At 40.4% G+C, this 25,512-nt stretch overlaps 2 protein-coding genes and 1 long non-coding RNA gene across 7 annotated transcripts; 1 reads left to right on the top strand and 2 right to left on the bottom strand.

Moving 5' to 3' along the window:
• The first annotated feature begins 7,938 nt into the window (after positions 1 to 7,938).
• Positions 7,939 to 16,619, top strand: smtnl1 (smoothelin-like 1). 5 transcript variants are annotated; one of them, XM_035427606.1, is made up of 5 exons: positions 7,939 to 8,579; positions 13,262 to 13,899; positions 15,255 to 15,369; positions 15,477 to 15,628; positions 15,799 to 16,619. In XM_035427606.1, exons 2-5 carry the CDS (start codon positions 13,295 to 13,297, stop codon positions 16,166 to 16,168), a joined length of 1,242 nt encoding a protein of 413 aa, XP_035283497.1. In that variant the 5' UTR covers positions 7,939 to 8,579; positions 13,262 to 13,294; the 3' UTR covers positions 16,169 to 16,619. The 5 variants fall into 5 exon arrangements, with proteins under 5 accessions (XP_035283497.1, XP_035283498.1, XP_035283500.1 ...); XM_035427607.1 differs by having other exon boundaries at positions 13,252 to 13,899; XM_035427609.1 differs by lacking the exon at positions 7,939 to 8,579 and adding an exon at positions 8,589 to 8,902 and having other exon boundaries at positions 13,252 to 13,899.
• On the bottom strand, positions 9,649 to 12,171 carry LOC118232540. The gene is made up of 2 exons (XR_004766337.1): positions 12,013 to 12,171; positions 9,649 to 9,829 (listed from the first exon to the last, which is right to left on the bottom strand). It is a non-coding gene; the product is annotated as an uncharacterized LOC118232540 (long non-coding RNA).
• On the bottom strand, positions 16,616 to 24,374 carry LOC118232539 (zinc finger and SCAN domain-containing protein 20-like). Its single transcript, XM_035427610.1, has 3 exons — positions 23,926 to 24,374; positions 23,317 to 23,413; positions 16,616 to 18,261 (listed from the first exon to the last, which is right to left on the bottom strand). The coding sequence occupies exons 1-3, from the start codon at positions 24,148 to 24,150 to the stop codon at positions 17,519 to 17,521; spliced, it is 1,065 nt and encodes a 354-aa protein (XP_035283501.1). The 5' UTR covers positions 24,151 to 24,374; the 3' UTR covers positions 16,616 to 17,518.
• Between the last annotated feature and the right edge of the window lie 1,138 nt (positions 24,375 to 25,512).

Below are 25,512 nucleotides of genomic sequence, written 5' to 3'. Positions count from 1 at the left end.
CTACTCAGCCAACGAGTGCAATAGAGGGTATGCGCTGATGTCACTTTCCCACCAGAATACGTAACGCCCCCTCAGTTGGACTGAGTGGTGTGGAGGACAACCCCTTCTTAGGTTCGGTGGGTGAGTTGGTGATGCAAGAATAAAGACTAGAAATTATGATTTCTTCTAATAACCTTTTTATTCTCTTCAATCAATAATCCTTTTCATGTACGTAGGCCTACGGGAGGTCTCCAGTACCATAAAGACACATAGACACATAGACACATGCTTCCTCGCATTATGTTTTACATCCTTTTTATACAACCAGATCTCCTCCTACCCTGATGTATCTTCCCTTTAAAATAACCAATCCCAGCCTAGGTCAAACTTATGTTTCATCAGTTAGTTTAACAATAACTATTATATAATATTCCATTTTAATCAATAACAGATTTCACTACACACACTTACAGAGGAATGTATATGCATGACTTGAATAACAAGTATTTGTCCTCATGGTTAACAATTGTTCCATCTTCCAGTTCCAAAGTACATGCACTTTACATGCATTCACTACATGCTGTAATCCAACTGAAATATTGACTCATATACACACCACCATGTTCTAACAAATTATGTTTATATCATAACCGTTGCCGTGATCACTTTGATTTTCATTCATTCATTTTAATAGAATATAATCTATACATTTACTAGATATAGCAAATCAGTTCTTTCTAGGTCAGGATCCTTTCTCTTCTCTTGCAACTCAAAGGTCTTCTGCACAAGACTGTTTCCCAACAGAAGTTACTTACAAAATTCCACTAAGTAAATGTTTACAATTTTCCCTCCTGCAACTGGGGTTCAGAGATTCTCTAGGTAGTATGCATCAGTGTACAAGGAGACCACTGTCTTTCCTTAATTACAAATTCTTAGACATAACACAGAATACCTATTGTTCTTCAGAGATCATCCCATAATCACATACATTTAAATATATTCTTGATCAGTACAATCTTTAATAAGAAGAAATGTAAAAACATTAAAAGAATGAAGAAAACCCATACTTCCACAGTGGCAAAACATGCTGCGACGTGGCTGTCCTTGTTAGGGGAAACTGCGAAACCGGGAGTAAAACAAACAATCATCTGCTTAAATTAAAGGCAGTTAGACTGACCCTTACAACTTACCAAAGAACCAGTGGTCCATGGACATTCAACTAGAAATCGGAGCTATCTCTGTACAGACTGCCGAAAGCTAAAGAAAAGAGAAGCAAATGGATCGCTGCAATTCACAGAAACAACTGGAATCCAGGTACTGAAACGTGATGTGTTTTTTGTCTTTTCGCGGCATTCAAGCTGAACGCTAACGCTGCCACTCAGTAGTCTTTCTGCCACTCAGTGGGTGTAACCGCAGTGACTTCCACTTAATGTGACGTCATGTGCATACCCTGCATAAACACACACCTGTGACCGTATTACAATTTCAGTATTACTGCGCCAATTAGTCACCCATACAATGTGGTCAGTTCGCTGTTTTCATGTCTGTGTGTGCTTGGCAACCATTCTGCTAAATGTCGCTGAAGAACTAGGCTACATTGCTTGGCGGAAGAATGATTAGCCTATTTGTTATCAATAAATGATTGCATTTTTTGGTCTACTTATCAGTATATTTCTGCTACTGAACTTGTATCCCCTTACAGTACAGCTAGGCCCCTCAGATCCACAGATCAAGGGCTAACCATCTCTCGATCACATCGGAAACTTTTTGGAGACAGCTAGGGCTTTCTCAGTAGCAGCACCTAGACTCTGGAATAGTCTCCCTGAAAATATAAGAACCGCAGGATCTCTGGACTCCTTTAAAAGGTGTCTTGACTAGGGCTGCCCCCGACCAAAGATTTTTCTAGTCGACTAGTAGGCTAGTCGTTAGTTCAAGCTATTAGTCGACTAGTCGTCGCACATTTATGATATTAATTTAATTATTTAAATATATATATTTTTGGGGCATCAGAAAATGGTTTGAGTTCCAGGGCTGAGAAAGAATGTTATACGTAACATTGTTAACACTGTGTTACATTACAGAGAAATACAAAACCGTAATAATGATCCTTTAAAATATACATTTTACAAGGGCTCGCACTGTCACGATACGGGTAGGGACTCAATCGCAGATCCAGGCAGAATTCAGTTCCAAACAGTTTATTCAGATACAGTTCCAAAGCAGCAGGCAGAGACAAAATCCAGGGACAGGCAGAGGTCAAGCACGGGTAAAGACTAATCAGGCCGGCAAACAATCCAAAAATCCGTAAGGCAAAAATCAAGGTCAGAACAGGCAGAAGTCATACACGAAAAAACTATCATACAAACAGGCTGGGAAAACACACAGGAGCAATCAGAGACGAACTGACAAACTAAAGTGGGGCATGCAGTCTTAAATAGGTAGAGGGTAATGAGGGAACAAGGAACAGGTGAGTGGGATAAGGGGTAACAGGTGGGGGGCAGAGTCCAGGGCACATGGAAGAAAACAAGCAAAACCACATGTGACAATACACACTGACAGATAGGGGGAGACAAAAACACAAAGTCCATGAGGGAGTACTGACATCGCACGAAGCGAGCCACCTGTTAAGGACAAGGCTAACGGAAAAAGCGGTAATGATTCTGAATGTGTCGGAACAACCAGCAAGGAGACTGAACATTTTGTTAATTTATTTCAACACAGTATAACATCACACAACTTATGAACTTGTAACACCAACGCAATAACTTATAAAACAAATGATAAATAAAAAAACAGCCGTTTGTTAAAAAACTAAATTGAAAAAATATTTTCGTTTCTTTTTAAAATGCAAATAAATATAGGCTAAATTATATAAACAAACGAATAAATAAATATACAGCAAACTGAAACACTTAAAAGATCAATATCAGTGCAAAAATAAACGGAGAAGTAGCCTCAATATGGAATGAAAACTTTTAGTTTTTTCTGAGGTCAGAATGCAAACAAAAACGTAACTAACACATTTAACGGCAGCAATGAGTTGGCGGGGTATGATTCGTTTCATGATTATGTCCTTGACTTTGAAATGGCTATCGAGTCAGATAAATAGAATGCATGGTCATAGCCCTAACTTCCGTTTCAGGAATAGACGGCCGTGCAGAAGATTACAGCGTTTTCAATTTGTTCTACTACCATGTTAAGGGAACGCATGCTTTGTACATGGCGAGTGGACGTCCGGCAGCAAACCGGACTCCAGGGACTGAACTAAAGTTACGAGACAGAGCAAAAAACACTGTCGTTGCAAACACATCATTGCATGCAGAGTTTGCATGTCACCTTGGGGTCTTCCTTTACACGCTCGAAATGATCCGACACTTTGGATGATTTCCTGCCCGACATAGTCTAATAACATTTTAATGACAAGGCGCTGCACAGTTTGAGGTTTTTTTTTTCCACGGCGAGTAACCAACCAATGAAAACTTGGTCGACTAAGACTCTTCTCATCGACTAGCGGTTTGGTCGACTATTAGGGGGCAGCCCTAGTCTTGACCCACTTTTACTCCCTTGCTTTCCTCTGTAACAATTCGTGAAATGTACTCTGCATGGATGTATGTACACGTGTGCATTATGCATGTATGTATGTATGTATGTAGGCTATGTATGTATGTGTATTTGTATGTTTGTAAATATCTAAGAACTTATGTTTTATGATAACTTCTGCTCAATTCTGTTTGTTGTAAAGCACTTTGGCACAAACCTGGTTTGTTATTTAAAGCGCTCTATAAATAAATTTGACCTTGACCATGACCTTGTTAATATATAACATTACAGGAATGTTTTATAAGAAATCTTCTGTCATCTCATAACATCCTCAAATCATTTTCCAAATGTTGCATTGAGAATGTTCTACCTTTGTTAACATATCACATTACAGGAACGTTTTATGCAAAACGTTCTGTCATCTCAGGCCTCAATAACAGCCTGAAAACAATTTTAGAATGTTGCTTTGAGAATGTTCTTCCTTTGTTATCATGTAACATTGTGGGAATGTTTTATAAAAGAACATTCCATAATCTGTTACCTCAACAACATCTCCAAAACATCCTCAGAATGTTGCAAGCAAAACGTTCTACCTTTGTTAACATATCATAACATTAGGGGAACATTTAATAAAAAAACGTTCTGTCATCTCAGGCCTCAATAACATCCTCAAAAGATTTTCCGAATATTGCAGTGAGAATGTTCTTCCTCTGTTATCATGTAACATAATCTGTGGCCCTGACAACATCCTCAAAGCATCCTCTGAATGTTGCAGTTAAAACATTATGTCTTAGTTAACATTTAACCTTATAGGAACATTATTTGAAATGATAAAAATCCTTAAAACGTTCTTTGAACATTAGATTAAAACGTTTTCTATAAAACATTATTTGAACTTGTAGGTAACGTTAGCCAAAGTTGTGGGAACGTTCCCTGCTAGCTGGGAGAGTGTTGGAGCATTGCCAAAACGTGGTGGATGGTTGAAAATTGTTTTCACATCGTCCCATCCCCATACAATAAATCATACGAGAGTACAGAGTATAGAAATACATACAAGTGTTCATTATTACACATTTAGGTACTGTAAAACGTTGTGTGACAATATTTTTGCATTCTGTTTAAATCTAATATCAATGTTTCATCTTAAACCTTCATAAGGGGCTCATTTATATGCTTTACAATGGACAAAAAGCATTATATTCTTTTTTTGGAGAGATTTTGGATATGTTTCTATTGCTATGCTATTTTAGACCACTCTACTGACAGAAAGCTTGTAATTACCACTTGAAAATGATGCAACAGTGAGTTTCTTGAGTAAAAACAGTTGATTTGTAGTGAAATACGTGAATGTGTTATAATTTACAGTAATGCATAATTTAGACATTTTGGGTAGATTTGGAGACGCTGGGTACACTGCTTAGTTTTTGCTTCATAGATCTATAGTAGTTCTACATATCCATGCTTAGATTTTATGAACGTGTGGTCAAGAAGTTTTTGACCCAGGACATATATAATTTAACCTGCTGTATATATGCAATCGCCCAGTATTTCATTGCGAACTAAAAAGTACAAATTCATTTTAGATTTTTTACCCAGACAGTTGCATTTGTGGCACTTTATTTCTTCCAAAATTATGAGTATAAAGTAATCTAAGCTAGTATTGTAAATGGTACTAATCTCTTGCTTCATTTAAGCCATTTTTCAACTCTCTGTGGTGTTCACATCTGGAGTTATAAAGCTTTAAATAGGGTACCCCCTAAATGGGCAAGGATTGGCCAGATTTGGCCGGCTGGTGGAGAGAGTACACGCACCTGGGCTGCGTTGGCTAATCCGCCCAGGTGCTTAAAGGTGTGCTGTTCTCCAGAGTTCGGGGCCGAGACCGGGAGCTAACACCGAGGGCACAATTATGAGTTTTGTTTCGTTTTGTTTTATTTTGAGCACAAAAGAAGAAGAAAGCAATCCTCAGCTGGGATGCTGGAGGAGCTGGACCTGGCCAAGAAGGCAGGTCAGCTACAGAGCAAGCAAACTGAAAAGTTGCTGCTCCGTTTTACTTTCTTTTGTCTTTGTTATTTTAGCTTATTTTAGCTAATTGTTTTTGGCCGGAACCCATGAGGGGGAAGGGTGAAGTGGTCCGTTCATTTGATTTTGTGTTTGTGTGTGTGCGCTCTCTCTCTCCATGCTACAGAAACAGTGTTCCCTGGTACTGTCGCATCTCCCTGCCCGGTGTGTCACGTTTGGCGCATGACATACTGATATCAAAATTGGCCAAGTTACAAGGAACAATGTTTGCTATCTTAGCTCACACAAATTAAACATGCGGTATTCCGAAGCAATGTCACTACCCAATGTTTCCTTAACTTATTTCAAGTAACTTGGCCCTGTGTTTTTTCATCTTACCATCTGAACACATTGTGGTCATTCATACTTTTATAATCAAGTTATCATATCACACAAAAAAAATTGCCGCATGGAACATATCCTTACACACCAGAAAGGATATGTTTATACTTGCTTGTCAAGTTAATCTTTACTAAATTTACAAGCTCTTCTACATTTGCAACATCGGTGATTGGGATGGCAGGTATGCTATCCAGCCAAGTTACGCCTTGGTGGGGCGGCATGCCCCATACTTATACAGCACCAAGAGTTTAGCACTTTTCACGGTTCCCCACATAAATAACCACAACAGCCACAGACACTCAGTCCTTAAAAACATTAATTTCTGTACATTCTGACCCCATTTCAACAAACAGAATTCATAAATAACTTCACATGTCCACACAATAAATCCCCAAACTAAGGGGATTTTGCGTTTTCTCCTTATTTTTCCTGCCAGAAATGCTCCTAGCCCACAAATGGACCCCATTGGACATGTATACCTACACCAGCTAATCAAAATCTCACATACACACACAAAATGAACTTTTATTTTTTGAAGAAAATGTCCAGTGTTGACAGCTAGTCAATTCGTGGCTCAGTGGCAATGTCACGGTCGATGGATTGTTGAGTCAGAGTCAAATCCCGCCTGAAGAAAATTTCTTAAACATGCTTTTTTGCTCACTATTAATTGTCTATTACTTCTCAACTATTGCTTTTGAACCACCTCTACCCGGCATTCACCAAACGTATAGACTGCACCATGACATATCATTTGCACGTTCAGTTAACCGGCTATAATATCACCGGGCCATATGGATTCAACCAGAGCTTAGCTGTGCTTACTGGCCTGTCTTCTTTTTTGGCTGGACCGCAATAGCGGGTTGAAAGAGCCCTACAAACGCGAATGTCTGTGACTGATTGACTGACTGAGTAATGAAGTTACACCATTGGTCGGCCGAGTTATGAAGTTACACCATTGGCCGGCCGGATCACGTGTGTTAGGTGCAGCCATGTACTAGGTTTTATGGGAGGGTCGGGGAAGCAATGGAAGACAGTGCCAGAGTGCATGCTACTAAAAGTTTGGTAGTAAAAGCTTTTTGAGAGGATGAATAATTACTTTTCTTTGGCATGGATCCATTTGAAGACAATTTTACATTAAATTAAACCATTTTAATTGATAGTATTTGAGTTTCTCTGCAAACGCACGAAAACACGCAGGTACAATAATACAATGACGGTATACATATATATAAAATCCGCTTCATTCCATTGATACCATAATATAACAAACTTTCTTGTGTCTACAGCTGCAATTTCTCGCTGCAATTACTAATATTGAATATAATCAAAAGATGCAATTTTTGCTGTACTCTGCCAATATCTACATAAATAATACGGTATCCTGCGTGCAGCAGGCATTAACTTCCCGGTTTCAGGTGCTCTACATGAACTCCCCAGTTTCATGTGCTCTACATTAACTCCCCGGTTTCTTTTCTTACAATCTACGTTTAATCCCCGGTTTCATGTGCTCTATATTAACTCGCTGGTTTCTTCTCATGCGGTCTACATTTACTCCCTGGTTTCTTTGTTAAGCTGTACATTAGCTTTCTGGTTTCATGCACTTTATATCAACTCCTATGTTATCTTCCCTGCAGCCCAGCCAGCACAGTGGCCTGCCATTTACACAGCTGATGGAATGCCAGGATTTCACTATGTCTACTAGTGGACAGGTGAGGCAAGGTGGTCAAAATGAGGATCAGCTATTAAAAGAACGCAGAAATGTCGCTGAATGATCCTGCCACTAGTGTGCTGTTGTAGTGTCACCTTTCAAAATACTGGCCCAATGACATCTGGTCCTGATGGAGCTCTGAATAGAGGCATGCTTGGAAAGAAATTTAAAAGAAACTGTGAACCTATTCTATACCAAGCAGATTCTCCTAGGGCAGTGGCTCCTCTTTCTATTCTTCAGCCTCTCAGACACACACATGCAAATCCATGACATTCCTTGTTTTTGTTTTATTTCCTTTTTTTACCAGGACAGTCACATCACCTGAGAATATAACCAGTTTAAGAGGCTTTACAGCAAAAGGATGGACAGAGAGACAGAGAAATATAAAAAGAAAGAGACAGAATGTGAAAGGGACGTTTAGGCATGTTTATATGCTAAGCGATTTTTTATGTTTTGTATTCACTGTTTGTTAGCTCTGGTTGTCCTGCCACTAAGGCACCAATGAGACATATAGAGAGAGAATGATTCAGGAAGAGAGTACAGAGTTTAAGGGATATTTGTGAATTGCTTTGTCTCTGTTAAAATGTGTTTGTAAATTTTGGAAGCAGATTTATAACCTGCAAGGCTTGGAGTTTACAGATGGTCATTTAGTCTGTGCATTAGCATTGCCATCAGAGTGCCTGCTGCTTCTGTGGAGACTGAGCATGCTAGTCGGGTTTATTTTCCTATTTGAAACTGTGGGGGACAATGACCTTCACTGATGGTGCCCATGTTCCCTACCATATTACAACCATCATTTATCCCCCTCCCCCCAATATCTACACATGGCTGGAACCTGTCTGAAGCAAGCAAGATCCAGTCAGGCTTCTTCCTTAGAAGGAACGCATGAAGGCGATGCTGCCATATTTATAGCCACCAAACTGGAGGAGGAGGACAGCGCAGAGTAAAGAAGGTCAGAGAAAGATTGCAGTTTATTTTTAAAGACACCTGCTTTGTGTTGAATGAAAAGAGGCAAAGTTTAATGTACAAGCAGACAGTGGAACACATATATAGACATGGGCTCTGGCAGGACTTTGCAGGACATTAAATGAGGGAGCAAGTGAGGGGGGGAGCTGTGTTCTGATAGACTGACTCACTGGACATTACAGTTCATTTACACTGTATTGTAAGCCAGAAAACCTAGAGGACAGTGTGTTAACATAGCCTGACCAACTGGACACTGCTATACATTAACTACCTTCTGACTGGGTAAAGTGGCCTCATTTACATATTACAGTAGGTAAGAAATCTGCTTTTACTCAAAGTGTGTGTGTGTATGTGTGTGTGTGTGTGTTTGTATGTGTTTGTGCGTACATGTGCATACATATGTGTGTTTGTGTGTGCATGCCCGTGTGTGAATACTGGCTGGTGTTTTAGAATAAAGTCTGCCCTATATCAGCTACCAGCCAGTAAATATGTTTACCAGTGCTGAACATGACAGATAATAGATGAGGCAGGGAACATTGTCATTTTGCATATTACAGTATAGAAGTGAAAGCTGCTATGTGAGTTTAAGAGTGTTGATAAACATTTGAACAATGATTGAAATATTCACCCATATACTGTATCACAAAAGCATGCAAAGTATAGTATGTGTTTTGGGTGTAAGAGTGTGTGAGTGCATTCTGTATGTTTAAGTGTTTGGTCTATTTGTGAGTGTGTATGTGTGAGTGTGCAGTGTGTTTGTGTGTGGGTGTGTGTTTGTGACTGTGCATGTTTGTACAGTGTGGGGTGTGCGCGCGCATGTGTGTGTAAGTGTGTGGTGTGATTGTGCGTGTACGTGTGTAAGTGAGCAGTGTGTGTGTGATGTGTGTGTGGGTGTGCGTGTGTATGCATGAGTAGAACATCATTAAGATTAAAACAGTGGCCTCAGCATAAACACCCCAGTCCATCATGGACAAAATACAGCCAAAATACACCCAGCTAGAAAATATTCATGATACAGGTATGTGTTTCAACAACAGAATCAGAATCAACTAATGTATCAAATACCACTCAATGGCATTTATTAACCTAAAACATTGCTGCACTGATCGTAACCACTTTTGGGTACATCTGTGTATTCTGTGGTATTGAATAGAGCTCAGCAGAAGCAGCTGTTTGTGGGTAAGGGTCTATTTGTAGACTGTGCTGTTCTAAAGGTCATCTGAAGAGGCTCACAACCTATCCAGGGCAGAGAGAGAGATAGGGAAGAGGTAGGCAAACTGATTTACCAACTACACTGAAAGAGAGGGTTAATATAATACAGTTGAGGCCAAAAGTTTACATATACGTAGGCTAAAGACATTCAAACTCAATTTCACAACTCCACATATTTCATGTACCATACATTTCATGTGTTAAGTAAATTGGGGTATCTACTTAATTTCCATAAGAGGTAATTTCAAAATAACAGCTAAGAGACTTTTCTAAACTGATTTTTTTCAGCTTTTATATTCTATATCAGATTTTCAGTGGGTCAAAAGTTTACATACACTTTATTAGAATTTGGTGGCATTGCCTTTTAATTGCTTAACTTGAATCAAACACTTGGGGTAGCCTTCCACAAGCTTCCCACAATACTTTTCCAGAATTTTTGCCCATTCCTCATGACAGAACTGGTGTAACTTAGTCAGGTTAGTGGGCCTCCTTGCTCAAACATGCTTTTTCAGTTCAGCCCACAAATTGTCTCTGGGATCCAGGTCAGGGCTTTGTGATGGCTACCCCAATACTTTCACTTTGTTGTCTTTAAGCCATTTTATTACAACTTTTGAGGTATGCTTTGGATCATTGGAAGATCCAGTTGCAACCAAGTTTTAACTTTCTAGCTGATGTCTTGTGGTGTTGCTTCAGTATTTCTAGATATTCCTCCATCATCATGATGCCATCTATTTCCTGAAGTGCACCAGTTCGTTTTCCAGCAAAACACCCCCACAACATGATGCTGCCACCCCTATGCTTCATAGTTGGGATGGTGTTCTTCGGATAAAAAGCCTGACCCTTTTTCCTCCATACATAGCGCTGATCATTATGGCCAAACAGTTCAATTTTTGTGTCATCTGACCAGAGAACACTCCTCCAAAAGGCTAGATCTTCGTCCTGGTGATCACCTGCAAACTTCATTCTGGCTTTTTTATGTCGGTCTTGGAGTAGGGTCTTCTTCCTTGCACGACAGGCTTTCAGGCCAAGGCGATGTAGGATTCTCTTAATGGTGGATATAGATACTTTGGTAACTGATGCCTCCAACTCCTTCACCAGTTCCTTTGTTGTTGTCTTGGGGTTCAGTTGAACCTTTCGGACAAAAGTTCGTTCAGCCCTGGGAGTTCATTTGTGTCTGAACGATGCAATGTCTGTGTGCTACCAAGATTTTTATATTTGCATACAATTTTTTTGTACAGATGCTCATGATACCTTCAGTTGTTTGGAAATTGCTCCTAAGGAGGACCCGGACATGTGGAGGTCCACAATTTGTTTTCTGAGATCTTGGCTGAATTTGGATTTTCCCATGGTATCAAGGGAAAAAAGGCAGGGCTCTAAAGGTAGGCCCTTGAATACAACCACAGTTGCCAATTAACTCCTAATTATGACAATTGGCCAATCACAAACTTCTAAAAAGTCATTATATCAATTGATTGACAAAGACTGTTTAAAGAGACAGTCAACTTGGTGTATGTAAACTTTTGACCCACTGGAATTCTGATATAGTGAATTAAAGCTGAAATAAAACTGTCTCAAATCGATTGTTTAAAAATTACTTCTGATGTGAACAAAGTAGATTTAGCCCTACCTTATTTGCCAAAAGAAATGTATGGTAACATGAAGTTTTACCATAAAGTGAAGTGTTGCGAAAAACTATCTTTAGCCTAGGTGTATGTAAACTTTTGGCCTCAACTGTATATACACACAGTACATTAACACTGCATTCTGAGAGAGGGTTAATACAGTATATACACACTGGCTGCACACTTCAGTACATTAACGCTGTACTGAGAGAGAGAGTTAGTACAGTATATACACACTGACTGCATACTACCATACATTAACACTGCACTGAGAGAGAGAGTTAGTACAGTAATATACACACTGACTGCACACAACAGTACATTAATGCTGCATTGAGAGAGAGAGAGATAGCTAATACAGTATATACACACTGACTGCACACTACAGTACATTAATGCTGCATTCAGAGAGAGAGGGTTAATACAGTATATACACACACAGACTGCACACTACAGTACATTATCACTGCGCTGAGACAGAGCACGTATATAATAAAGCACAAATATAGTGAATTATTCACAAAGAACACTGCATCAAATTGAAAATTCCCTGAGGGTTAGCATTAATATGTATAGAACATGTACACAAAGAGGGGTTGAGTTCCTTGGTCTGTAGTTGGGAGGAAGTGAAATTATGGGACACATGCTGAAGGACTGGTCTCTTTTGGCAAGGGGGGGACCTGCAGAAAGAGGAAATCGAGATGAGCGTGAAAAGCATTTCACCTCAGACAAAACCGCAAGAGAATCGCAGCTTTGGCTTGCCTGGTGGAGTGACGACCGGCATCTGTGAACTTCACAGCAGCATCCAAAGGGAACGCAGCCACGGTCTCTCAGGGAGACATTGCTGTTGTGGTGTCGCTGGAAAAACTATAAGCATGCCTTTAATTAAACAGGTTAACTGGTTCAGTGTTTGCCAGCCTCCTGGAACCTACTTTTTAGCCCTCAGCAGTTTAAAGAAAAGTACTGTGGCGTGGGGATGGCTGGTTTAAGCAGCCACACCTGCCCTGGGTCAAGCTAATTAGACCTGGCTAGTTAGATAATTGGTTATGAATTAGATAATTGGCCAGGCTAATTGGGCCCAGGAACAGGGGTGGCTGCACCTGTGCGTAGTGAGGTAATCAGTGCGCACAGGTTAAATCTGCCATCCCCACCCACACAGGGGAGCCTCTGTCATGACAGTGTTTTAACATCTGCTCCTTGGCAGTAACATCTTGCCAAACCCTTGCAAATAAATGTGGACTATTTGAACATCTTCTCCCTGTGTCTCTGTGCTGGAGGGCCCCTTGGAAAACCACTTTCGATGGCTGTGGCAGGCGTGTTTGCCACAAGTACGTTTAAAAAAAATAAAGCTACCTTGTAATTCCCAGCTGGAAAGAAGAGTCTGTGCTCACACCCAGTCTTGAACTGCTGTGGAAAGTGAAAAGCCTGTCCCCAGCCCTCAGTCCCCCCCCACCGACTGCCGCTGCACAGGGCCAGTCCTCTTGTGATGGGTGTCACAGTTCTGCACTCAGAGCTGACCATTTCAAAGGGGGCGAGGGAGTGGGGGGCTGGTGTCCTGCTGTACACACAGGCACTGAGTCACTCAGCAAAGAAATAGCATCACATGTCCTACACACTCCAACACCTCATTGAGCTCAATTCATTAATCAGTTCATCAATTAAGCCAGAGAGGTGAGAGGACAAGAACCTAGTTAATTAAATGCTAAATGCTTAAATGTGAATATACATTTTTTTAAAGCATTTCATTTATGATACTGTTTGTGAAAATGGTAGCCATTGCAAAGATGAAGTGCTGAAAAGCTTCCTGTTATGAACTTGTTTTAGTGTCTTTCAGAGACCTGAGGTGGAGCTACACAACAGGGTGGTGATGTCATCACAGCAGAAGGAGGAGATCCCTGGTGTGGCAGAGGCAGTAGGCATGGCTTGTGACAGTGAAGCTGGGAGCCGAGAGGGAGGAGGGGCTTCTGTGGCCATGGAGGGAGAAACAAGAGAAATGGGAAGATCACAGGAAGAGACAGAAAGTGAGTGGAAGGCACAGAAGGATGGAGGGAAAGACGCAGGGGAACTCACTGACAAATGTGGAGGAGGGAAAGGGGTGGAAATGGGGAAAAAAGAGGATGGAAAGAAAGAGGCAAAGGGGGAAAAGAAAGGAGAGCGGGAGACCAAAGGGAAAGAGCAGGAGGGGGAAAAGAGAGATGGGCAGCCTGGAGGGGAGGGAGTGAGGGGCGACTCCAGTGAGAAGGCAAGAGTTAGCAAGGGAACAGGACTGGCAATAGAAATCAAGAAAGGAGGAAAAGCAAAGGACATACCTAAAGGGATGGAGGCTGAGAAGCATAGTAAGCCCAAAGAAAAGGCAGGGCCAAACCCCACACCCACTCCCCTTGGCCTGTCCCGTCCCAGGAGCTACGCTCGCCCTGTCCGGGGTGCTGCCAAACAGGACATCATCGCCAAGTTCCAGCAGAACTGCCCTGAGTGAGTATCTCTGCACTCTTTGTTTTCACTTTAAAATCAGCAACCAATTCAGACCTGAGACACCAGAGGTGCGTTCAAGTTCAGCGAACAGAGGCGAATGTTCATGGCGAACATGTTTCCTTTGAACAGTTCAATTTGAACGGCTTTTTGCGAACATTCCAAATTGTTTGCATTAAACATAAACAGACATGAGCGCGTCTGTAGTAATAAAAATAATAATAATAATAATACATTGTAGTCTACTCACAGCCGCTTCTGTGATCATCAATGATAAAAAACAATAGCTAGCTAGCGAACAATAATAACATTGGCTAGCGTTAACAATAACATTATTGAAAAAACTGATCACACTTAACGGCATCTTCAATTTAAATACCCATCTGGAAACATTTCCCTCAGTCCAGCGTCCATTTTTGTTCGCCGCAAACTACCTTTTCAGACCGCTTATGTTTGCAAACGTTTGCGGCGAACACAAAGCTAACGGAAAAAAGTTTGAAATAGTTTGCAAACGTTTGCCTTGTTCGCTGAACTTGAACGCACCTCTGGTGAGATAAATCAACTGCGTAATAAACTGCTTTAATTAATCAAATAAGTGGCGATTAATAATGAAAACCCTGGAGGGAACCCAATGGTTTATTTTCCTTTATGTACAGTTCAGGGGTGTCCAACTCCAGTCCAGGATGGCTATGGTGTCTGTAGATATTTGTAGTTTCCTTTAATCATCAGCCAGTTGAGCCCTTGACAAAAAGGTGTGTGCATTAATTAGCCAATCAACGACTAAGTAATCACCTGTGCTGAAGCACACTGAAAACCTGCAGAAGTTGTGGCCTTCCAGGGCTGGAGATTAACACCCCTGTTCAGTTTTGCCAGACTTTTAATGTTATTATGCGGGGGGAAATGGCTTTGGGTGCGTTCACCATTTTCAAATCTGGCAACACTGCCCCTGTTACCGTTCAATTCCACTATAATTACCCTCCTCTCAGATTTGCTGTGGTACTTATTCAGTCTGTGAATCTGTGTGACATCATTCATTAAAGACACACTCTTAGCTAACTGCAGATTTCATGGTGGTTTCTGCTCTTATTTACCCAAATATGTATTTGATCAGACAGTTTCTGAGGTCAAACTATACCTGCAGGCTGCATGTGTCTTTAGTGAGAACATTTTTCCTGTGGTCTGATACAGGACAGAATTAGCACTAGGTATGAACAGCTGATATTAAACCACAGTAATTGGTTGTCAAAAAATCCCAACAGACAGCTGTCCCCCTGTCCCATGTGCCTGTTTTACAAGGCATAAACATGGCTGGGACCTCCTGTCCAACACCCCCCCCCCCCCCCCCCGCTGCCTTTCAGAACACCAGTCATACACAATTTTAAGGTCCAGAGAACCTCTGCTGGCTGCTCCAATGGGGCTTCCATCAAACAGAAAATCCTCCAGTGGTGTCAAAATAAGACCCGAAACTATGAGGTGAGGACCCATACCGCAGAGCGAGTTGTTATTTTGAGTTTGTGTCTTGGGTTGGATCAATGGGTTGTGTTGGGTCGAAGTGCCCTTTGGCTGTTGCTCTCTTGCAGGGCGTGTGTATTGAGAACTTCTCCTCCTCCTGGTGTGATGGCATAGCTTTCTGTGCGCTTGTTCACCGGTTCTTCCCAGACGCGTTCGATTTCTCCAAACTGCGGGCAGAAGAGAGGGCAAAGAACTTTGCCTTGGCGTTCAGCACGGCAGAGTAAGCAGTGGGGGGGCTAAGCAGTGTGTGTTTCTGTCTGTGTGTGTAGTGTGTGTGTGTACGCAAGTGTGGCTATTTCTGCAGGTTGTGTGCACACTTCTATTTCTTTGGTCATATTAGGGACAAATGTTACACTGAATTCTAAGCATCGTGTGTTTTCCCTGTTACAGATCCTTGGCTGACTGCTGCCCCCTACTGGAGGTTGAAGATATGCTGTTAATGGGAAATGCTCCAGACCCACTGTGTGTGTTCACCTATGTGCAGGCCTTGTGCCAGCACTTGTCCAAAATAGAGAAAGAGAGAAAGGACAGAGAGAAGGAAGAAAAGAGAGAGGGAGAGAGCATGTCAGAGACAAAAGAGGAAAGGCAGGGGGAGCGAAGTACGGGTGGAATAGAGGAAGGCAAAGGCGAGGGAGAGAAAAAGGGAGAGAGAGGTCAAGAGGGAAAAAAGAGCACAGCTAAGAGGGACAGTGAAAAGAGAGGAGAAGAGGAAGAGGAAGGAGCAAGGGAGCACGAAGAAGAAGCTACAGCTGCCAAGTGAGAGAGTAAACACTCACAGGTGGCTGAAAATACAGTTAGCACAAAAAGAAAATTACTGGATTAAATATTTATAAGATACTATCCAGTCAGTCTTACATGCTTTACAACTGTATATGGGGTCAGGCATAAGGACAGAATTTATTTTGAATATTGCACCACTTTATTGAATAAGAGTATTATTTGGTCTTTTTGGATTACCCTTCAGTAAATGTGGACAGTGTGAACCCATAGACTACTTAAATGACTTCATCAGAAAATAAAATTATAGTGTTTGCAGTGAAATACAGGGGATTTGGATCTTTATCAATTTGTGTAATCAATTTGTTTTTGTTATTGTTCATTTTTCCTATTTATGTGCTTTGTATGACTCCACGTGCATTGTTTTGTTTGTTAAAATGTGTTTTTAACTTGTTTTTTTTTCACTTTGTGATAAAATAAATGCAGCATCTTCATTTGCTTTGTGTTTTTTAAATAAATACAACAGATGTTTAGGAAAGTTTTGGTTCAGCGTTTTGTGGACCCATTTTAACTAGATAACTGCTGCGTTTTACAAAACAGTCAACATTCATTACTTTTCTCAATAACCTACAAATCAGTTTGCCACAGATGTATGGCCACATAACGTAAATGTTCAGAGACCCAAAACAAATAGACAACATGGTTTACTGACACAAAGTACTGAGTTGACATCAACAGAATCATCAACATATGAAATTAAAGTGATCTATTTGATAATTTTTCCATGCATCACGATAAATGACTGATATCATGTTTCCATAAAACAAAACAGCTTTTTGTGCAAGACCAAAATATGTAATAAGAATGTCGTTAATTGAACATTATAATGCCGATGTAACAATCACTACTGGCAATTGAAAGCAAAGGAGTTTGAACAATGAATTTTTAAAGAACATTCCAGAAAACCTATTCTTCAAAGGATTAACACAGGAGTATGATAATGTACAAGCATTGAAATGAGACAGTCTCTCACCAACAGGAAACATACACTAGGGTCCAAGAAAGCAAGCAGCATTTCTGACACAATGTTAAATCTCCAAGATCCTTGCACTGGAAATATTAACTATATCCACTGTACCTGAATCTGCTGCAGTGACTGGTATCATACAGAAAAAAACAAACCACACATAATACAACACGAAAATTGCAGTCACATTTCTCTGAAAAAATATTTTTCAAAGACAGTGTGCCAGATTAGAGCACTATCAACAGGAGTGCATACTGTCATCATTGTGAAGATACCTTTCAGGGTTGAATATTCTCACTGATGATTCTCACCCTTCAGGTGCGGGGGGAAGTACTTCATGAAATCATGTTTCCGAAAACATCCTGGTTACCCACAACTGAGCAGCTCCATTTTGCCATGGAGCTTCTGGTGTCGTTTCAGGTGGCAGCGGCGGGAGAAGTACTTCCCGCAGTGTGCACAGCTGAACGGTTTCCGTCCCGTGTGGATGCGTTCATGTTTGTTCCTGCTGCTGCCATCAGAGAATCTCTTTCCACACTGGACGCAGCTGTAGGGCTTCTCACCTGTGTGTATGCGTAGGTGCCGTTTCAGGTAGCTCAGGTAAGCAAAGTGCTTCCCGCAGTAAACGCAGGTGACCTGTGTCCGTCCTGACCCAACTGCAGCTTTTCCCGGGGTCTCCGCCCACCTGGAGCAAGCGACACCTGCATTCAAGGAGGTTTGGCCTCGGAGGCAAATGCCCCTCTCCTCTGTGGCCTTGTGTAGATTCTCTCCCCAGGAGGGGTCGGGCCTGCCCATTTCCAAGCCACTAATCCCCCAGTCCACACCCTGACCAATTACACACTCAGGGCCTGGGATATTCACCTGCCCCCCACCCCCCTCAGGGCCTGACTGTCTGGGTCTCTGGAAGATGGAATGATCTCCCTCTATCTCTGCCTTTACCCCACCTCCTACACAGCCTGGCTCTTCCCCTTCACTGGGGTGAGGCCTGGGTTGCTCGGCAAACTCTACCTCCTTCGCAGGGCGCATAGCCTCCCCCCAGTCCTCCTCATAGGGTGCCTGCTCACCAGAACCCCTCCCCCAACAGTCAGGGGGGCCAGAGGGCTCTAAAGCACCTGTAATGGGGAGAAAATATACCACATACTGTAAACAATATACCATACAGCACATACCATAAACAAATGGGAGCATGCCTTATGCCTTGGCAGAGCAGCATGCCCCATACTATGCGCAGAGAGTTTGCCACTTGTAAGGGTTTCCTATAGAAATAACCACAAAGACCACAGACTCTCAGCCCTTAAAAACATACATTTCTGTATCTTTTGACCTCATGTCAACACACAGAATTCACAAACAATGTCACAAATCCACACAAGAAAGCCCCAAACTTAGGGGGTAGTGCTGACTGCTCTTCAGCCATGGCGCTCTTTCTAGCTAAGGAGCAAGCGTAGCCTACACTCAGGTTAGGTTCTGTTAGTAGAACAAGGGGGCATAAATGGAAATTAGCAAAAGGTAAATTTCGTACAGACATTAGGAAGAAGCTTTTCACGCAGAGGGTAGTCAATGTGTGAAACAGTCTGCCAGGTCATGTAGTAGAGGCAGAAACTCTGGGGATTATCAAGACTAGGTTTGATACGGTATTAGGTACTATCTAGTCTGTAGGTAATCAGAGCACTAGGTACAATTTAATTAGGAAAATAGTGAGCGCTGTTGGGCAGAATTGCCTGTTCTCTTCGTTATGTTACCACTGAACGGCAGTAAACAGTCATCCCAAAATATGCTCTTGATTGGTTGGAAGAACATCCCCACCAAAGTGTTAGCATTAACCCATTAGTACAACTGTGACTTGCATCACAAATTTGTGAAACCAAATTTACATATTTGTGAAACCATTTAGATATTTGTGAAACCCCATTTACAGATTTGCGGAACCACTTATATCTAAATGGTTTCACAAATATGTAAGTGGTTCCGCAAATCTGTAAATGGGGTTTCACAAATATCTAAATGGTTTCACAAATATGTATGTGAAACCCCATTTACAGATTTGTGGAACCATTTACATAATTGTCAAATAGCTTACATATTTGTGAAACCCCATTTACTGATGTGTGAAACCATTTACACATTTGTGACTTTTGCAACAAAAATACATCCATAATACCCATAAAGGTAAAGGAAATATCTATGCCTATGGGTTCTTCCAGCTAGAATGTGTGTGTTTGCATGTATTTATGTGTATGCATGTCTCTCTTATAGCCTACATTTCTATGCATTACTATTATTACTTAGGCATAACAAACACAGTACAAAAATAAATGATGAATGAAGAAATACACATTTTCAAAGTAAAAAAAAAAAAACTTACACGTGCAAAGCACTGTCTGTTTGTCATTAATTCCAACTAGTAAAATCTAGGCCTGCCATTAAAAGTATTGATTCATTACGCCAATTAACAAGAAACATTATTATCTTACCACACAGAAATTAAACAAGCTGTATTCCAAAGCAATGCTACCCAATGCTTCGAGTAACTTTGCCCCATTAATGTACAAGCAAACAGTACATTAATGGGGCAAACATTTGTGTGGATAGGCTTGTAAGGGTCCAAACTGATTTACATAATATTGATTTTTATCCGTATTTATATATTTATCCGTAGCGTGAATGATAATTTGTTTCTTGGTATAAATGTCTGTTTGTAAATGTGAATGTTACATGCTGCTATGGAAATGTCCCCATGGGGATAATGAAGTATTCTATGTATGTATATACAACATTTATTTTACAATCAATATTTATTTTAAGTTGCAAATATATAAGAACTTGTACATTTTGTAAAAATGAACTTGACAACCAAGTATAAACATATCCTTTCTGGAGGAATATGCTTTCTGTAGCAGGTCATTTAAATGACTTGCATGAGGAAATTTTTGTTATTTAACACAGTGACACAAAGTTTGTATGAGCACATTGTCAGATGACAAGATTAAAAACCACAGGGCCAAGTTATCCTAAACAATTTAGGAAACATTGGCTAGCATTGCTTTGGTATACAGCTTGTTCAATTTGTGTGAGGTAAGATAGCCAATATAGTTATTTGTAACAATTTTGATATCAATACTTTTAATGGCAGGCCTAGATTTTGCCAGTTTGAATTAATGACTTATAGACAGTGCTTTGTATGTGTGAGTAGCTTGGCATTTTTGTACATTAAAAACATGTTTTTCATCAGATATCATTTCTTTTTGTACTGGGTTTGTTATGCGTAAGTGATAATAGTAATTCATATATAAATATAGGCTATGGCAGACATGTATACACATAAATGCATGAAACACACATAGCCTACTTCCTGAAAGAAACACAAAGGCATGGATTCAATCATTTTTCTTTTACCATGAATGACAAATAAATTAAAGTGTATGTCTTATTTTTAAAAGGAATGTTTTTAATGGGCTATTGTACATGACAGACCTGCTAATTGTTTGTATGTCGGAAGAGTATCTATATGGCTAGCTGACATTAACCTGGCCAATCCTTGCCCAATTAGGGGTACCCCATTTAAAGCTTTATAACTCCAGATGTGAACACCACAGATACTTGAAAAATGGCTTAAACGAAGCAAGACATTTGTACCATTTACAATACTAAGATTAGTTTATATTCATAATTTCGGAAGAAATACAGTGCCACAAAGTGCAAAAAATCTACAATTAATTTGCTCTTTTTTAGTTTGCAATGAAATACTGAGAGATTGCATATACACAGCAGGTTAAACTATACATGTCCTGGATCAAAAATAAAATCTAAGGGTGGATATGTAGAACTACTAAAGTTCTATGAACCAAAATGCCAAAATTATGCATTGCTGTAAATCACAACATAATTACGTATTTCACTACAAATCAACTGTTTTGACTCAGGAAATTCACTGTTGCATCATTTTCAAGTGGGAATTACAAGCTTTCTGTCAGTACAGTGGTCTACAATATCTAGGGGTCCAGAAACATATCCAAAATCTCTCCAAAAATGGATAAAATGCGTTTTGTCCATTATGAAACATATAAATGATCCCCTTATGAAATTTTAAGATGAAACATTGATATTGGATTAAAAAATAATGCATAAACATTGTCACACAATGCGGTACAGTACCTAAATGTGTAAAAATTAACTCTCGTGTGTATTTCTGTACTCTACAGTATGTAATGTTTTCTTGTATGGGGATGAGACGACATGAAACAATATTCAACCATCCACCACGTTTTGGCAATGTTCCAACTTTCACGTCATATATGGTGCATGAAACACAAAAACTACTAAGCTACTAATGAACGCTTACATTACAGTGTGAAATATCCTCATTATAAAATACCACTAACCTATTTAAAGACACTCAATTTAAAAAATAACGTATATAACAGAAATATTTTGAGCAGTAATACTTACATAGCGATGATGAAATGTTATCTTTGTTCAGTAGATAAAGACAGAGACAGTAAATCAATCCTGTCGTCCTCTACTCTTCTGTCCTACTCCAGAAAATGTCAGCTAGGTCTATCAGCAAGCCTATGCCTTAGCTATGCTCAGAAGTCCCAATAAGTTACGAAAATCATTGATAACGTTTCGACGGGTACAGTGTCTTTTACTGCTACCACAGAGTGAATAAGTGAATGCGATTATGAGTAAACTTTCGGTTACGTTGAGCTATAAAACGCTATTCCAAAAGCAAAATTAGACATGTTATACATTGATCGAAAGCTTATTCTGTCACCTATTGGACTGATTAATTGTCAATCAAGCCAGACAAGTCAGACTGTACTAAAAAGGGCGACAACACTGTAAATGTGTGATATTACGCACATTTTTACGAACTATTTTGGAAGGTACCCAGGTGTCACAAATGCGCGTATATTTCACAAACGGATAATCCAAGACAATATATGACCACTCAGCCTCAAAAGGGACATCTCTATGCGTAAAACCAATGGTAAGATTGTATATATATATTAAATATTTAGTCCCAGATATTGACTGTAGAACATGGTATAATTTTAAAAAACTTTGTCTTGTTTATTTCGTTATTGAGTGAGCGTTTTCACTGCTGTATTGGCATATCTTAGGGCTATTGTTGGGTTTATCTTGTTGCTATGACGTAATACATTTTTGAGTGATGAAAGAATATTTTTATGAATGCCCAGATAGACAATATTGTCCATTATTTCTTGGGTGGGGGGTGTAGTTGCAGATGAGACTGCTGGGAGGGGATGCTTGTTAAATGAACGACCAGAGCGACAATGATGGCGCTGCGAAACTCCGTATTCGGCTTAGTTGTCGTGTATTGTCTACTAACAAAACTAAAACAAAGCGTTTCTGTTTTCCAACTCATACTTTGGTTGCAGGAGCAATTACGTAGCTAATGTTAAACAAAGTGAAAATGCTGAAAGCGTAACTGTCTAAAGTGTGGGTGTATTTTATTTGAATTTCAGAAATATAAATGAGTTTCCTGCAAAGATTTTACAGATGCAAAAGCAATAGTTTAAATGTTTTATTTTTAGTCAGCCAGCAAGCCAGTGTAATGACTTAGAGGCTTACTTCAGTCCGAGGGGGGATTTGAACCTGGGTCTGTCACTTGTCCAAAAAATGTTTTCCATTTTGTGTTCGTACCCAATGTTTTTATTGCATGATGTACCTAACTGTCCAATGGGGAAATGTTTTCTTTGTGGAAATCTTTGTGTAAAATCCCCTACATGTGGGGCTTTATTGTGTGGACGTGTGAAGTTGTCTGAGAATTCTGTCTGTTAAAATAGGGTCAGAAGGTGCAGACATTAATATTTTTAAGGGCTCGCAGACTGTGGTCATTGTGGTTATTTGCGTAGGGAAGCCTGAAAAGTGCCTCTCGGTGCTGTATAGTTATGGGGCACAAATGCTGTCCCACCAAGCCGGAACTTGGTGGGACGGCGTACCTGCCATCCCAATATCCTTTTAACAACACAGAACATGTGTGCATTCGTGTTACAGCCATTAACTAAATGACAGTCAAAAATAATGAATAAATACTAGTTAATAATCATCAACTCTGCAATACACAACCATGATTCATCATAGCATATTAAAAAACTTGCTTGAGGAGAATGTGCCAGGTTTTTTCTACCCCTCTCACTTACTCTTTCCATCTGTTTCCCATCTGTCACACTTTTCCTCATCCTGTTCCAGTTTCTCTTCCTTGATTAATATGATGTCAGTCTCCTCAGTGGCTGCAAACTAACACAGAAATGGGGTGGAGTGCTGAATCATACACGATAATACACCCATCATCATCATCACCACTGGTTGCAGTACTACAGGCAATAATCATAACCTGTAAATATGGAACTGGATATTGTGACTGACTTAAGCAATTACATACTCATAAATGTAGAAAGGAAGTCTAAAGCATAATACCTTGCCATCTTATGGGGAAAAATAAAATTTGATTCTTGAAAAGACTTCAGCTGCTCATTTGCTTGCAGGTTGTAACTTTAGCATGGACTAATACTATTAATATATGAATTTTCCCATAAGCCAAATACTAAATAGGTAATAAACTGACTTTACAAATGGAAAGAGGAAAAGAGAAACTCAAAAGTAGTTATTCCGTTTTCCTGATGTGACATTAAACAGTGTAACCAGCAGCGGACCGTTTTAGAGGCTTGATTCTGCACTTGTAAATGTACAACAGTACTAGGGAAAACTCGCTCAAGTAGTACTCGAAAAAGTTTTTTTATCCAATGCACCTCCATTTCCTGCCCACATCTTGACGTCGCCCGCAGCTGTAGCTCGTGCTCCAGCAGCAGCAGTTTCCGCCTAAGCGCATCGTTCTCCTTCCCTCTCCTGGAAATCTCCAGCTGCCAGACCGCCGAACCGTCATCGATAAGCTTGCAAATCTCTGCTACGGCCGATTTCGCCAACATGTCGATTATAGAAGCCACTTGCGACTGTAAGCTCAAAGAGACCAGCATCTTGCCACTATACGCACTCTAGTACACCGTGGATACAACTTCCTTGGAAAACATCGAACGACAACGGCACGCAAAGTTGCAACAGGGTACCAGCTAGGCAGTGTTTTAGCTTGAAGCTTCACAACAATTCAAGTCTAGTTAGCATGTCTATGGTCTTTCCGCCGCTCTTCTTCTTCTTCTTCTTCTTCTTCTTCTTCTTCTTCTTCTTCTTCTTCTTCTTCTTCTTCTTCTTCTTCTTCTTCTTCTTCTTCTTCTTCTTCTTCTTCTTCTTCTTCTTCTTCTTCTTCTTCTTCTTCTTCTTCTTCTTCTTCTTCTTCTTCTTCTTCTTCTTCTCAGTTTTCGCTATTTGAAAACCAACATTGGTGCTGTACCGCCACCTACTGGTCTGGAGTGCGACCCAAAGACGACTGTGACTACATTCCCTGCCAAAAAATAAATAATAATAATAATAATAATAATAATAATAATAACGAATAAACGAAATAACACTACATTCTACTCAAAGAAAGAATAAACAAATAGAACAAATATACCCAAACTCAACTAAAGCAACAATCAGTGTCTTGACAGAAAAGCTACTGCGCTATAACATAAACAACTAATTCTACACCCTCCGACTAGTCCTGTTTCCTTAAGGAAGTGAAACAGATGTCAGTACACCACATTTCCCAATAGCATCTTCAATAGTGCTCCAAGTTTTAAACACTGAATGCCATGTTCCTTCAGGGCCTTACATAGCCTCTCCATGGGACACTGACTCCCACAACTGGCAATAATCACACAGCCCTGTCAGATGTTTACCCATAATTTTCAATGTCCCATTCAGTCCCGTATGCTCTAAACCCATCCTGGAATGTGTTATATTCAGCCTTAACGCATGACATCACCTCATCCACTAGGGGACCTCTCTCTCGGCCCTCATTCACCCTATAAATGCACCCTATAAATGCAGTCCATTTATCCATGAGCTGCATGTCCACCTCAGTTTCATCCAATAACCATGGGGGAACAACCAGCAGTATGACTGTAGGGCTATACACTCTTCCAGCCAGCCGCATTTCCCTTGCTTGGGAATCACCTACGCGCTTGTAACTTGCATGTTGGCCCCCACCACTGCACCACACCAAAATTCTTTTTCCAGGATGAGATTTCCCATGCCCTTGCAGATTAACCCAGTAAGCCATAGCTAACTGCCTCCATCAGGCCTATTCAACTAGTGGCCCGGGGGAATTTTTCTATGGCCTGCAAGAAGCTGCCTGCAAATCAGGCTGGCATGTGTGTGATATGATAAATAAAACTAATCAGAATCAGAATCAGAATCAGAATCGGGTTTATTGCCAAGTAGGTTTACACATACAAGGA

The sequence above is a fragment of the Anguilla anguilla genome, chromosome 7 (assembly GCF_013347855.1).
Source record: "Anguilla anguilla isolate fAngAng1 chromosome 7, fAngAng1.pri, whole genome shotgun sequence".
NCBI classification, from domain to species: domain Eukaryota; kingdom Metazoa; phylum Chordata; class Actinopteri; order Anguilliformes; family Anguillidae; genus Anguilla; species Anguilla anguilla.
This window is presented reverse-complemented; position numbering and strand designations above follow the sequence as displayed.